The 16753-nt window shown below is 40.7% G+C and overlaps 1 protein-coding gene across 3 annotated transcripts in view; it reads right to left on the reverse strand.

The window, feature by feature from the left end:
- Positions 1-16753, reverse strand: part of DNAAF9 (dynein axonemal assembly factor 9) — a 177668-nt gene that overhangs the window by 12612 nt on the left and 148303 nt on the right. For all 3 annotated transcript variants that reach the window (XM_070472353.1, XM_020882894.2, XM_020882893.2), the window contains 3 exons: positions 16261-16298; positions 5925-6060; positions 3796-3882 (listed from right to left, as the gene is read on the reverse strand). In XM_070472353.1, coding sequence (XP_070328454.1) covers positions 3796-3882; positions 5925-6060; positions 16261-16298 — 261 coding nt within the window. The remainder of the gene's footprint in view (positions 1-3795; positions 3883-5924; positions 6061-16260; positions 16299-16753) is intronic.

Genomic DNA, 16753 nt, shown 5'->3' on the forward strand with positions numbered 1-16753 from the left:
GCCCCTTCAGAGAAGGAAGAGCAGACTAGCAGTTTCTTCAAGTCAAAGACCTCTTCTATTTTTGAAGCTTCCAAGTATCCCAGCTGGGATTAGGGGTCCCTCCTTGTATCCTTTGGCCCTTACTCAGGATCCCCTCCCACTTTCTTCTGGGCTCCCACTATGCCAATTCCAGTTGAGCTATTTCAAATCCTAAAGGATGATGCTATGAAAGTGTTGCACTCAATATGCCAGCAAATATGAAAAATTCAGCAGTGGCCACAGGACTAGAAAAGGTCAGTTTAAAGAAGGGCAATGCCAAAGAATGCTCAAACTACCACACAATTGCACTCATTTCACATGCTAGCAAAGTAATGCTCAAAATTCTCCAAGCTAGGCTTCAACAGTACATGAACTGAGAACTTCCAGATATTCAAGCTGGAAGGCAGAGGAACCAGAAATCAAATAGCCAATATCCACTGGTTCATAGAAAAAGCAAGAGAACTCCAGAAACACATCTACTACTGCTTCATTGACTATGCTAAAGCTTTTGACTGTGTGGATCACAACAAACTGTGCAAATTCTTAGAGATGGGAATATCAGACAGACCACCTTACCTGCCTCCTGCAAAACCTGTACGCAGGTCAAAAAGCAACAGTTACAGCCAGACATTGAACAACAGACTAGTTCAAAATTGGGAAAGGAGTAAATCAAGGCTGAACATTGTCACCCTGCTTATTTAACTTATATGCAGAGTACATCATGAGAGATACACACTGATTGAAGCACAAGCTGGAATCAAGATTGCCAGGAGAAATATCAATAACTTCAGATATGCAGACGACACCACCCTTATGGCAGAAAGCAAAGAGGGATGAAAGAGCCTCTTGATGAAGGTGAAAGAGTAGGGTGAAAAAGCTGGCTTAAAACTCAACATTCAAAAAACTAAGATCATGGCATTCACTTCATGGCAAATAGATGGGTTAACAATGGAAACAGTGAGAGACTTTATTTTCTTGGGCTCCAAAATCACTGCAAATGGTGACTGCAGCCACAAAATTAAAAGACGCTTGCTCCTTGGAAGAAAAGCTATGCTAAATCTAGACTGCATATTAAAAAGCAGAGACATTGCTTTGCCAACAAAGGTTCGTCTAGTCGAATCTATGGTTTTTCCAGTAGTCATGTATGCATATGAGAGTTGGACCATAAAGAACGCTGAGCATTGAAGAACTGATGCTTTTGAGCTGTGGTGTTGCAGAAGACTCTTGAGAGACCCTTGGACAGAAAGGAGATCAAACCAGTCAATCCTAAAGGAAATAAATCCTGAATATTCATTATAAGGATTGATGCTGAAGCTGAAGTTCCAGTACTCTGGCCACATGATTCGAAGAGCTGACTCATTGGAAAAGACCCTGATGCTGGGAAAGATTGAAGGCAGGACAGGAAGGGAATGACAGAGGATGAGATGGTTGGATGGCATCACTGACTCAATGGACATGAGTTTGATCTAGCTCCAGGAGATGGTGAAGGACAGGGAAGCCTGGCGTGCTGCAGTCCATGGGGTCACAAAGAGTTGGACACGACTGAGTGACTGAACAATGACAATAACACTTCTTCTTTAAAATCTAAACAAGCCTCCCAAATACTATGTTAACTCTTTGTCACATTTGATGAAAACACTTTCTTACATTCTATTGTATTTTCTGATTAGTCTTCTTTGTTTCAAAATTGCACTGCAGTTTTGAATTTTATACTATTGAAAGTAGCTCACTTTTTGCTATTTCTTTAAAGCAAGGTGGTGGCATAACAATTTTTCAAGACTGTTCTCTGAAGACTATGGGCTTCTCGGGCTTCTATATTCAGAGTTGCATCCTTAGGAGAATTTGGAGGGGCCAAGGGAAGAGTACAAGGTTTCCTTCCAGACTAGGAACAAGCTGCTCTACCAGGGGAGGTAGGTGTGGGGTCAATGACTACAGAGGGCTGTGAGAGGGGAATGGCTGAGACTCTGCACATCGCAAAGCTGAGTACATCCTACAGCTAATGAAGCCTGCTCACTCTGAGGTCATGGCCTTCATCCAAGGAGAGAGGGGAGTTACGTACAGGGATGAGCAGGAGTCTGATGATGGTGATCTTGATAAAAGAGTAATTTATCTGATTCCCTGGAGAAGGGCATGGCAGCCCACTCCAGTGTTCTTGCCGGAGAATTCCATGGACAGAGAAACCTGGTGGGTTACAGTCCACCAGGGGTCGCAAAGACTTGGACACGACTGAGCGACTAACACACATACAAGTGTGCATGCTCCCTGAGGCACTAGGTAGATAAGGCAGAAGTCTCAGGACTAAGCCCAGAGGCCTAGTTTTGGCAGCACAAAGGTCAGTAGCTGCAGCCACTGTAGAGAAGAGTTTCACTCCAGAAGCTCCATCTTTTTTTTTTTTTTTTTTTTTTTTTTAGCTAAGATATTACTGCCTTGTTTAGGTACAAGGAATGATCCACTTACCCACTATTTAATTATGATGTGACTCAAACCAGAGGTTCCTTCTAAGAATAAGCATGAAAATTTTCAATTTTACATATCGACCTGCGTTTTAAAATAGAATAGTACTGGTTGTACTATTCTATTTTAAAAAATAGTACTCATGGCTGAGGGGTAAGGATAATAAAGAGGTGGCTGAGAGAAGTGAGTAAGGATAATAGAGATGATTCAGACCAACATGAGGGATCAATTTTGGTTTGCCTTGAACCTTCAGCACAGCAAACCTAGTTATCCTTTCCATACAGGGATAAGTGCAGCATGGCAGAGAAGAGCACAGTCTCTGTTGTACAGCAGAATTAACACAACTTTGTAAATCTACTATACTTAAAAAAAAAAGAAAAATAGTACAGGCTCTGAAAGTCACACAACCTGAGTTTGGAACCCAACTCTTTGATTTACTAGCTGTGTGACTTTGGACAAGACATTTAACTCCTGGCTGCCTCAGTTACCTTATCTCTAAAATGAAGAAACTAATGAAATCCACTTTGGGGCCTGGTTTGAGGATTAATGAGATAACACAGGCTGAACTCTTAGAGTGGCACTATGAACAGAACTTTCTGTGATGAAGGAAATGTTCTGGATCTGTACTGTCCCACAGGAGCTGCTAGTTATAGTTAAGCAGGTGAATAGGGTCTTGTGTGACTAAAGACTAAATTCTAAATTTTACCTCATTTTTATTAATATATATTATTAAGTAGCCAAATGTGGCCAGTGGCTGCTATACTGGAGAGCAAAGTCTTAGAACAATGTGTAGTACAGAGTAAGTGCTCAAGTGATGCTGGAAATATGAAGAAGGTGCACTTCACACTCTCTTTTCTCCTCTGCTCCCCTAAATCCGGAGGACAGGTTTAGGCTGGGAGGCCACCTGCAGAGAAGAGAACATCCTCTGGGCCACAACAGCAGGCAACCTATCTGTCAGATGGGAACCCCAGAGGACTGACTATTCTCAGGAGTGACTCTTTCACTCAGAAGGGTCGTAACTCCTTGGTTCCATGCCAGCTACCTCACTCTTAAACCAGAGGCTAGAGGCAACAAAGGACGTCACTGTGCTTAGTACTCACAAGATGACTCCTTAAGTCTCAACATTCAGCAAGGGTCTCAATTTGAGGCCGAGATGTGGATCACTAGGATTCTAATAAGGCCAGGAGCTACTGGGACTTCAGGCCACTGCAGCTGCCATTGTCACCCTCCCAGAGCACACCTGGTATTTTCACTTTTTCTTTTCTGTAAATAATCATTGAGTTTACAAAGAAATCTTAGCTATTTTTCAGTGATAATACTTGCCAGCCAGGGTACATTAAATATCGAGATCGTAGCATCTGAGGACTTGAAAAACTATTCTCTGAGAGAATCAGTTCAATGTCTCCATTCCTTTAAAAACATACAGAAAACCCAGGTTAGTCAGAACTATCAAACTTAACCTGCACATTTTCCTTCCCTTCCACACCCCTGTATACACACACAAGTACATACATATATACTTTTTTCTGTTATTTCACCCTTATATACTTTAATATGCATCTCTAGAAACAAGCACATTTTCACTAATTCTCACCTAAAGAATTTAATATGGAGGACCAGCAGCCTTGGTATCTCCTGGGAGCTTGCTAGAAATGTAGAATCTCTAGACTACTCCAGACCTACTAAATCAGAACCCTCATTTTAATATGATCCCCAAGAGGTTCATATGCATGCTAAAGTTGTAAACTATTGACCTAACAATATACATCCATTTTCAAATTTCTCCCTTTAGGGGGGACAGGGCACTCAGGGTCCAATCAAGGATAGTTCATTGAATTTATAACTTTAATTTTCCTTCAACCTGGAAAAAAATACCTCCAACTTTTTGTTTCTCAAGGAATTGACAATTTTGAAGAGTACATGGTCGGCTGTCTTGTGTCTCACAACCTGGATTTGTCTGGTTGCTCCTCGTGATTAGATTCATTTAAACACTCATGGCAAGAGTAATGGCCGAGTGATGTGTTCTTCCCACAGTGTCATATGAAGGAAGCACATGATTCACTTCGTTCCATTAGTGGTCTTGCTAAGTTTAATATTTTGGTCAATGTCATGTCTTCTAGATCAGACCTTTTCATTGTGAAGGTAGTTTTCCCTCTGTGGAAGCAGTAAATAGTCTATGGAGTGACAGATACTTTCAGTCAAGTGAATATCCTTTTCCTCAACAATCTGTCATCCACTATTTTTGGCATCCACTGATAATTCTTGCCTAAATCAAATTATATGAAAGGTTACAAAATGGTGTCTTTCCAGTTCTATAAACCCTTATTTATTAGCTAGCATTCTTCTATAGAGGAGAGCTTTACTGTGCTGTCCCCCTCCCTTTTTTATTTTTTTAATATCACCATAGACTCATTTTATTCCATGTGCTATAATCCATTAGTATCATGGTTCTCTCATACAACAACTCAAGTTGTCCCAAACTCAAGTGGGAGCTTCTTAAGCTAGCTTCCGTATCCTTTTGAAATATCTCCACTAGTTTTTGAATACTTCCCTGCCTTTCTGGCATAAAATGCACTAGGTTCACATTGTACTTTCACTGCCTAAATTGCAATCAACCAGCTCTCCGAGGAGACCAGATACCTTTTAGTGGGGATTGGTACTTAGAAATTAAGATCTAGAGGTAAAGGTATTAATTGCTACTGTGGTATTATTGCTGGTTCCTTTTAATGGAAAGAGGGAATATACATTTTTTTGAACTAATGAATTTATATTGAGTCCCCCTATTCAACTCCGACATCTGCAGGGTTTTTCCTTACTGTTCCCATTTCATATTTATAATCTCCCTTCCCTAATGTTCAGTGATGTTGTTCGGAATTCGGGTTATAGCAGAGGATTATGTTCAAAAGTTACTTGAATTAGTTTGTGTGTGTGTGGTTGTTATTACTTTGATATACAGATGGATTCACTTTTTGTATTTTTTCCTCCTTGTTGACCTAATTTTTGAATATGTAGAATATCTGCAATGCTCAAAGGTCGAAACTATATAAAAAGTATACAACTCTTAGTATCCTTACATAAAAAGTCACTAATTTTCTACTTTTAGGTTGTAACTAGAACCCAACTCTACGAATTAAAGATATAATTTCCCTATGTTTTTATGTTATTTCTCTTGTATCTTAACATAAAGAACACTGAGAGAGTCTTGACTTGAATCCTTTAATGAATGAGAATGTGAATGCATCAAAAATAAAACATCTCAAAACAGTACAGGATACTGACGTGTGGGAATCCTCTTGGTGATTTCTACACAGCATCAAAAACACTTGTTCAAGACCTGGCTTCCGTAAATGCTCAGGTCTTAGATACAGTGGAAAGACCCAATGGGTCACAGACAGAATGCTGTATCTGAGAAAGTGGTTCATCTTACAGAGTGAAGTGACTATTAAGTTTACCTGGTGACAATCCCATTTTCTGCAAGAATGAAGGCTGCAGAAGGATTGGCAGCTCTGATGAGGCTCTGCAGCTGAACAAGGAGAGGGTGCCTCTGCTCCATAGTGTGACTGGTGAATACCACATTACTAACCAGGCCTGTGGAATAAAACCAAAAACAATTCAGCCTTCAGAGTTCTGACTGGGGCTGAGGGTTTGCACAAATGTGAGCCCTTGCTCCCTCCCCTGATCATCCCCTTTAGCAGCCCCCTCTTGTAGACACTCTTGCCCCTCAATACTGATATAACAGCCATCATTCTGTTCTTTCTGCAGCCTCTGGAAGTGAATGGCCTCAGCTCTGTAGCTGCCTCTCTTCCTAACCTCCTCTGTCTTCTTAATTTCACTTTGATACCTGGAGCTTTTTCATCAAATGGCCCTTTCCATATCCCATGAACTTCCTTAGGAACTGCTGCCAATGACTTTCACCAATTCAGAACACATTTACCAACACAAACCGTATGTCAGGTGCTAATCATTCTTAAAGAGTGCACAGTCAAGAAGGCTCATCCATGGACTCACAATTACAAGGTAAGTTCTAACAAAGATATTTACAGAGTGACACAGTAAGGATGGGTGGCCCATATAAAGAGATGCTGCGGAGTGGGCCACAATCACTCCCATACTTTTGTGAAAATACAGAAGTAAAATCTACAACACTCTGACACTACTGATAATTTTGAAATCAGAGAATTTAATCACATCCCAGCATGCCAACACAATTATAATATCTCTTCCATATCGATTCTACATGGCTATGATCATCACATACACACCACTTCTACTATAATGTCACCTGCATTTGTATGATTCAACCATTTTTACTGACAACAATGTGAACATGTCAAACATATATAAAAATAGAAAAAAATAATGTAATGAATGCCCACATGCCCATCACCTGGCTTCAAGAATTACCAACATTTGTCTAATTGTATTTCTTCTGTATCATACTCCTACCTTTTCGGCTTTCCTTGTCTTCCCCACAGGATGATTTTGAGGCTAATAACAGACGTCCTATCATTGCATCCAAAATATTTCAGTATGTATTACCATAAGATAAGGACTCTTTTAAAAAATGAATGGGGCTTCCCTGATGGTCCAGTGGCTGAGAGTCTGCCTGCCAATGCAAGAGACACAGGTTCGATCCCTGCTCCAAGAAGATCCCACATGCTGCAGGGCAGCAAAGGCCACACACCCCAACTACTGAGCCTGTGTTCCAGAGCTCGCAAGCTGCAATTACTGAGCCTACTTGATGCAATTACTAAACCAGCACACCTAGAGCCAGTACTTTACAACAAGAGAAGCCACTGCAATGAGAAGCCCATCCACGACAATGATGAGGAGCCCCTGTTCTATGCAACTAGAGAAAGCCGGTGTAAATAAATCAATCAATCATAAATAAATACAGCCATAAATAAATACACAAATCTTAAAAAAACAATGATTAAGCAAAAAATCTTAATATAAAATATCTAGTCCATATTTAAATTTTTCTGACTCAAGAATATTTTCTTAGAATTAATTGTTTCAAACCAGGAATCAAAGCCCCCACATTATATTTCATTGATATATCACATAATTCTCTTTCAATCTATAGTTTCTCTTTATTTCTCTGTGATTTATTTGTTGAAGAACTGCTTCTTGTATATTTCTTGTAGTCTAGATTTTGCTAATAGAATCTCCATAGTGTTCCTTAACAGGTTAGATACTGTTTTATACTTCAATCTTTTTTCAAAAAGTTCTTGTTCTTTTTCAAACTTAAGTTGAATGCTTAATTCGTTATTTTACAAAGCCATAATGAGATAGCACCTCACACCTGTTAGAATGGCTATGTTTTTCAAAAAGACAAGAAATAACAAGAGTTGGTGAGGATGTGGAGAAAAGGGAAACTTGTGCCCTCTTGTTGGAAATGTAAACGCTATAGTGGTACAGCTACTATGAAAAATAGGATGAAGATTCCTCAAAAAATTAAAAATAAAACCACCACATGATCCAACAATTCCACTTCTAGGCTTATACCAGAAATAAGTGAAATCACTACCTTGAAGAGCTATTTGCACATCCAAGTTCATTGCAGCATTATTCACAATAGCCAAGCTATAGAAACAACTAACAACCTAAGTGTCCATTAGTGGATGAAGGAGATAAAAGATCAAGGCTGTATATTGTCACCCTGCTTATTTAACTTATATGCAGAGTAAATCATGCAAAATGAGGGGCTGGATGAAGCGCAAGCTGCAATCAAGATTCCTGGAAGAAATATCAACAACCTCAAATATTCAGATGATACCACACTAATGGCAGAAAGCAAAGAGGAAGTAAGTAACTTCTTGATGAATGTGAAAGAACAAAGTGGAAAAGCTGGCATAAAACTTCAACATACAAAAAACTAAGATTATGATCTCCCTTAGAGGAGGGGTGGCCATGGGAGAGATAGATAGCATCACCAAATCAATGGACATCAGTCTGAACAAACTCCAGGAGATAGTAAAGGACAGGGGTGCCTAGTGTGCTGCAGCCCTTAGGGTAGCAAAGAGTCAGACAAGACCTAGCAACTGAACAACAATAACAAATTCAACTCTGCTGTTATTAACATCATCTCTTTTTGTTTGCATTCGTCTGTTATATCTTTGTCCATTCTTTTATCACCATCCTTAGCTTTAGATGATCTTGTGTAGAACATCATATAATTTAGTTTGATTTTTTGGTTTAATCTGAGATAATTTTCCTTTTAAGAGGTGTTTAATCCACGTACAGAAAAGGAAATGGCAACCCACTCCAATATTCTTGTTTGGAGAATTCCATGGACAGAGAGAGGAGCCTGGTGGGCCACAGTCCATGGGGTCACAAAGAGTTGGACATGACTGAGCGCACAGCATATCCCATTTACATTTAATGGTACTTTGATCCTATCACCTTGTTTATGTTGAATTCTGTTTAAAAACATTTTTTTTAACCTTTACCAGTATGATCCTACATTTTGTTTTCTGCTTTCCTTCTGATAACTACAGTCTGTTTTAAGTTCTTAGGATAGCTATTCTGTCACCTTTAAACAATGTCTTTTGAGTTTTCCGCATGAACAGGGAAGTTCATGTACCTTTTAATTCATCCCACTTCTCCACCATCACATTCTGGCTGGTTACATTAATAATTTTATAGTTTCTCCAAGTGGGTATTTTTATATCTTTAAAGAGTATAAATACTCTGTATAACTTGATTTAACAACTTTAAAATTTACTGACCTCCCACTTGAGAAAATGTACAGATAATCTCTCTTACTGCTTCCTAATATTTTATTAAATATGAGTTCATTTATAGGTTTTTGAGATTTTCAACATTTATATTCTATTTTGTAATAGCATTCTCATAGATGTTGTAATTAGTTCTGTATCTAAAAAGATTTAGTGCTCATCATTAATCTTTTCACTAACAGAGACTAGTTTTATAAATAATTAGTTCATAAGTGAATGACTCTAAGTTGTAAGACTTCAGCTTTCCTAAGTAACCTTATAACTGTAGGACTCAGAATAATGAGTATTCAGTACAGAGGACTCTTACCAATACTATTTACTTCAATAAAGTGTTTGGTTTTTTTAAAAATTAGCTATACTTAGTTTTTGAGGGCAAAAGTCATAATGTATGGAAGGGTTCACAAGAGAAAACAAATTCCCTTTCTCCCTGGCTACCTACTACCTTCCCCTGAAGACAACCATGTTTATCAGAGTCTTCTTCCAGGTATATGCTGAGTTTATACAAGCAAATGTGTATATATACATTTCCCCCATGATGTGGCATATTATACTATTCTGTACTTTGTTCACTAGCTTACTTCTTCTTTAAGATCTTTTCTAATACCCTACCACCCCAATCCTCCTCTCATGCCACCCTGCTGTCTCCATTTCTTTAAACCTAGGTGAGCTCCTTTGAATAGCATGGGCGATGCTTAAAATATGATTTATATTTTTATTTATCTTCTTATTTGTAAAAAGACAGAATAAAGATGAAATCATGAGTTTTAGGGTCAAGAAAATCTGAGTTTGAATTCTGGGTTCTACTAATTATTCATAGGTAACAGGCAAATTGCTCAACTTTCTCTCTGAGCCCTAATTCCTCCTCTGTTATATGGGAATATGTATCTCCAGGTTATCGGTAAAATGCTTATCATAGGCTACAGAAAGTAAGAACTCATTAAATGTAACCTGACACTACTACCACCACCATCATCTATACCAAGGAGACTAGACTGATCCATTCCTCAGACTGACAGGGATGGCTGTAGCACGTGGACCTTAGTTAGCCACAGCAACACGCAGGAAGCTAAGTCACGTGACTCTCACCAGTCTAGGTTATTGAGCCCATGGTTTAGATGAGTGGCTATCACTAGTTTGAAAGCAGCTCCCAGGATCCCTGGCTTCGGCCTCTGCCTCTGGTCTGGGGCAGAAGTCAGTGATACTTCCTCTCACCAATTATACTTAAAAAGTGTTCCCAAACTCTAAAGATTGACTCTAACCTCATAACCATATTCCATTCACAACCAGGGAGTAGGGGTTAGGAGACTGATGTCAATGGTCATGTGTTATGATAGGGACAAGGCACACACAAAGGGTATGTTGTCACTGTTCAGTTGCTAAGTCATATTCAACTCTTTGTGACTCCATGGGCTGCAGCATGCCAGGCTTTCCTGTCCATCACCATCTCCCAGAGTTTGCTCAAACTGACGTCCATTGAGTTGATGATGCCATGCAACCATCTCATCCTCTGTTGTCCCCTTCTGCTCTTGCCTTCAATCTTTCCCAGATCAATGAGTTGACTCTCCACATTAGGTGGCCAAAGTATTGGAGCTTCAGCTTCAGCATCAGTCCTTCCAATGAATATTCAGGATTGATTTCCTTTAGGATTGACTGGGTTGGATCTCTTTGCAGTCCAACGGACTGTCAAGATCTTTTCCAGCACCACAGTTAGAAAGCATCAATTATTTGGCATTCAGCCTTCTGTATAGTCCAACTCTCACATCCATACATGACTGCTGGAAAAACCATAGCTTTGACTATATAGACCTTTGTTGGCAAAGTGGTATCTCTACTTTTTAAAACGTGATCTGGGCTTGTCATAGCTTTCTTTCCTAGGAGTAAGTATCTTTTAATTCCATGGCTGCAGTCACCATCGACAATGATTTTGGAAAATACAAAATTTCCCCCCAAATAAAATCTGTCACTCCTTCCACTTTTTCCCTATTTGCCACAATCTTGATTTTTTGAACTGTTGAGTTTCAAGCCAGCTTTTTCATTCTCCTCTTTCACTCTTATCAAGAGGCTCTTTAGTTCCTCTTCACTTTCTGCCATTAAAATGGTATCATCTTCATAGCTGAGGCTGTTGATATTTTCCCCAGCAATCCTGATGCTACTTTGTGATTCATCCAGCCCATCATTTAGCATGATGTACACAAAAGGTATACAATACGTCTAAGGTTGTAAATGTCAGGAAGTAAGGCTCAATTGCTGAGCATAGAATCTGCTTCCTGGGTGCCTAACAAGCTGTTTGGGAATCTACTGGTTTTTTGGTTCAGACATGAATCCTGCTCTTCTCAAGTATCTGTTAGTGCTCCATAGCAAGTCAGTCAGCCTTAGGCAAATACAGCCCATCTGCCTCTGCAGAGTGCTCAAGAGACCTCTGAGGATTTAAAGGCGAGTTTCCCCGGTGGCTTCCCCTGACATTCAAGTGGTCACTTGGTAAGGGCACACTGACTGCTGAATTCCCCAAACCTGGGCCATGGTGCATCCTCCACTCTCAGTCCCTGCTACCATGTGCCTAGTTTAGACCACTGCTCTTTACTAGGTTAGTGCTCATTCTCTCCACTTCCAGGCTTCCTTTACTACAATTCATTCTTTCTCCTGTAGTCAGAGTAATCTTTCAAATATGTAAATCTGATCAAATAATTTCCCCACTTAACACATTTAAAGCATCCCAATTACTTGTAGGCTGATATCTAAACTTCTTGGCCAGTCTGACCTACCCGCATGCTGCACTTCTTCAGGGCTCTCGTCACCATCAGGTCTTTTCTCCTGCTGTTTCTTCTGTTTGAAACTATCTTTTCCCTCCTTCCTTTTTTGGAAGGCCAACTCCTACCTCAGGTTGTAGACAATTTAAATAGCACCTCTTCCAGAAGACTTTCCTAATCCCTCAGGACTGGGTTAGAGCAGGTATTGGGTAAAGATTTGCTGAACAGATGAATAAATGAACTAAGTATAATAAAAGGCACATGCAACTTGACCTCTGAGGCAGCTGCCTAAGCAACTAAGTTGTGGATACCCACATGCCAAAAATTTTCCCACTTGCAAGTCTGAGCAAGTATCATTCATCAGACAGCCATTTTAAAAGGCAGCTAGGATTAGATATACATATTTTGGTGCAAAATTCATTAAAGTATGAAAAGGTTCAGTATAAAGTTTCTTCTTCCCTTCTCTGCCACCCTGAACCTTACTACTCCCCATAGGCAACCACTAACAAGCAGATTTGGGGTATGTCTCCTCAGACAGTCTATGCATATACAAGTATAGAGGAACATACAAAACCATATTTTCTTAACAACTACTTCTACACTTAAAACTTCTATCCCCTAGGTTTTCAGGTATGGCCTAGACATGGTAATAGAATAAGACTTAGAAATCAAATGCAGAATATGTCTACTTTTGTTTATTCTATTTTAAAAAGGCTCCTCACATGCCTTGCTGGTCATAAGCTTTAACATTAAGATGGACCATCTGCACTCAGAGTGTCAGAGAAGCCTCCTAAGAAAGGTGACACTGGTAGTGCCTGTGCTCCCATTCCCACTTAAAAAGATCACTCTGGAGGCTGCGGGTAGGCAATGAGGACAGTCTGGGGAGCTTACTGCCAGAACCCCATGTCCTGGTGCAGCTACAGGAAGTGGCTGGGGCCTCTGGAACCTAAGTAAGACAAGACTAGGCAGCCAGGCCCAGAATGTGGCACAGTGGGGAAGGAGGTAGGGTTCTAGAAGGGTCAGCACATTCCAGAGAGGGCAGTTATGAGAGCCAGCTCCTGCAAGGGTCCATGAAAGTCCCAGGGTGAAGACAAGAATACCTGTGGTGTATCTTGCAGTGAGGAGCCAGGAAAGGCTGAGAGATCTGCAAAGGCCCTTGGATTCTATTTATTATCTTCTTGGGCAAAAGAAACTGAAGAGTCAGTCTAATGCAAACATGCCAACCCGAGCAGCATGCACCAGAATCACAAGCTCAGGCCTGGCCTGCCTGAGAAAAAGTTAGGGTCTAAGTCTCTGACAGACACCTTGCTCAAAGTCCTGTTTGCCCCATGAGTATCATGTAGACAAATCCTGTGGGCTTTGGATTCTAGGTCAGGAATTGGACATAGAAAAGGGCTTTGCTTTATGGAGAGACAAGCAAAAGGATTATCCCCAGCATTCCTTAGTCCAGCTATGCAAACTGCTACCTGCCAAGAGGAAATGCCATCATTAAGGCAAGGTACAGCAGTTATCTGGAGCACAAGGTGAAGAGGCCATCGTGGGCAGTTTCATCCTGCTTGGGCCATCCTTCTGCTATGTACAAAGGAATGGATACTTGGATTTAGCCAATGCCTCACGAGTCGGCTGTGAGTGAGCAGGCAGCCTGGCCTGGCCCATTCCCAAGAGTGGAGAAACATCTCTGAGGTCTGTCTGACCATCCCAGTCTGGCTAAAGGCTTCCAACAGCCTAGAAGAAATCAAACCTCACTTTGTCTATCTACAGATATTTCTTTTTTTATAATTTTTTATTACTAAGTTGTAGTACAGAAGATTTACAATATTATACTAGTTTCAGGTGTACAGCACAGTGATTCAGTATTTTTTCAGATTATACTCCTTTGAATGTTATTATACAATAATGGCTCTAATTCTGTATCTGATACAATATAAACTTGTTGCTGTTTACACATAGGAGTCTTTAATCTCTTAATCCCATACACATAATTTGTCCCACCACACTTCTGTCTCTCCTTTGGTAACCACCAGTTTTTTTTCTATATCTGTGTAGTTGCTAAGTTGTGTCCGACTCTGCGACACCATGGACTGTAGCCAGCCAGGCTCCCCTGTCCATGGGATTCTCCAGGCAAGAATACTGGAGTGGGCTGCCATTTCCTCCACCATATAGATACTTCTAAAAGCAGGTCATGGGAGCAAAATGTCTGCTCTCTGCTTTAAAGCTAGCATTATAATGAGCCGTGCTGGTCATATAAGCATTGAGATTATTCCCTAATCCTTGGATTTCTGTAATACACATCATTTTGTGGCTGCAATACAGTGCTTTTCTCACTGTACAATAATCCCTTGTTATAAAAGCAATGAATCAGAGCTTGACTTATGAACAGGAGCAAAGGAGGCAAATGCTCCCTTGGGACATGAAATGTTTGTCTACCGGTGGCAGATTCCACCTCTAAGGGAGGCACTAAATCTCCAAGGAGAAAGAAATACTTGCCCTATCTCCGGTCTTCCCAGAAGGCCAGTGCTCATGGTGAACCAGGTTGGATTAGTCAATAGGGTCCTCTGTGCCCAGATGTAAGGGGAAGATGTTTACTAAAACACTATCACTTAACCAGCCCCTTGCACTTCAGAAAACAGCATATATGGCCTCAAAGTCACCTGTCCACATTTGATCACATCCCTAGCTTTCTTTTTTTAAGTTCCCTGACCAGGGATTGAACTTGGGCTGTGGTAGTGAAAGCACCGAGTCCTAACCACTGGACCACCAGGGAATTCCCCCTAGCTTTCTTTATATAAGCACAGAATTGACATACGTTGCCTTTGAACAATGAGTTGGAAGGCTGTGTTAATGAAATATGCCTACCAAATGCCAGACAGAACTCATTCTGTCTTGGCTTAAAAGGGCTATCCTCTTGTAATATTGGCCCAGGTTCATGGATGGTAAAGACAGAGCACTTCTCTAAGGTTCTTTGCCAAGGCAGCCTGATCACTTTTCCCACATGCAAAAAAGGGAGAAGGGCACTGAAGGAGAAAGTGTCAAGAAGCCAAGGGGCATTAGGGTGGCAAACATCATGTGATCATGTGGTAGACATGGGGTGGACTACAGCCCACACCCTTGGCTTTGACGATGACTTCCAAACATTTATCAAAGGATCAGACAGCTCTCCTTGGTTATCTCCTGGACCTATGTTTTCTCCTATGTAGTCTATTTCAAGGATATGTACCATCAACTTTCCCAATTTCGCAAGCTAGAAATCTAGAAGTCACTCCAGATACTTCTTGTTTCAATGTCCCCCATCCAGCCTGTTACCACATCCTATTGACCCAGCCCCCATATAATCTCTTTGATCTACCTTGGGTGGACACTGTGGATAGACCCAGCCAATCTCCATTCAACTCTGCGTCTAGGGTGCAGTGCCTAAAAAGCAACAGGGGCCTCTAAAAAGCTGGACTTGAGACTCCTCAGTGCAGCAGTCAAACATATACACTCTTCTCTCCAGTGATGCAGTCTCCTGCTCTGCACAGCCTCCAGCTCAGCTCTTTCCCAAGACAACAGCTCTGCTAATGCTCTGTTGTCCCCATTCCCTGTAAGCTGGCAATGGGATCAGCAGGGCAAAACTCTGCTGGGGACACTGAGTTATTTTCTTCCGTCTGATTTCTACTTGCTGGGCTGCTTCAGAAAGCCCAGACCCCAGGTCTTCTGACAACAATAAGCATTTTATCACTACTGTAGGAAATTCAGAATTTACTCCGGGTCTCCAGCCACTATAGCTAATCTGACTAAATAGTGCTGCTTCCAGACTGCCAGATGGTAGGACAATGCAAGGTTGAGTACAACCTACAAGACGGGTGGATTTTTCTAAACATTATAAAGCAGATGTGGAAAATCTCAGTGTATGTAGGAGAGGGTTAAAGGAGAAGGTTCTACTGTCCCATACTCTGCACTCATGGGACAGAAGAAATGCATCAAAATCTTGCTGATTCGCAGGCTAGGAATACTTATTCAGTCAACTGACATTAGTTGGAAGGGAGGGCGGAGTTAAGTGCAGCTCAAAAGAGGTGTTGACACGGCAATTATTATCATTAAGACACAAACTCTTGGAAGAAATCCACCTATCAAATATGATAACAGCAAAAAATGCCACAGTCCTCCCTGGATCAGTTTTGTTTTAGATTTCAGAATGGTAGGTGGGAACATGAAGAAAAGTCTGTTGCATCTAAACAGAATTTGAATGGCATGCAAGCAGGACGTAGAGCACATTGCTAGCACATCGTGCTAAAGCACATCGTGCTAAGCACATTGCTTACCTTGTGAACACTGGTCAAGAAATTTAGGAAAGAGGAATCTAGGGAGAGAAAAGAAATATTTAAAACAATTAATCTCAGAATTTTCACTGATTTCTCACAAAACTTTGACTATCACTAACATACAAAATGGCTTACTCAGTGGGGCAACTGGCAGGCAACACTGAACATCAAGGATAGCCATGGTTATACAAAAGGTATTCATAGTTTTGAACCAGAGTTCCCTAAGCCAGAAACCCTAAAGAAGTCCCAACATAGCCAATTCTTGGTAGAATGTTGAACAGGAGATCCCTGTTCAACACCCAAGACTATAGGAAATGGGAAGAGAGATTGCTCTTTTTCTTTTACCCTGAAGAGGGACTGTCCTGTTAGTAAAGGGGAACTTTTAAGGGAAAATGAGAAAAATTACATTTGCCTAATTCTGCCAAGGGCCTTCAATAACGAAGTTGCCATATTTCCTGTTACGTGCACAACTAAATCCGGGTTCCCCTTTAAT

The sequence above is a fragment of the Odocoileus virginianus genome, chromosome 9 (assembly GCF_023699985.2).
Source record: "Odocoileus virginianus isolate 20LAN1187 ecotype Illinois chromosome 9, Ovbor_1.2, whole genome shotgun sequence".
Lineage (NCBI taxonomy): Eukaryota > Metazoa > Chordata > Mammalia > Artiodactyla > Cervidae > Odocoileus > Odocoileus virginianus.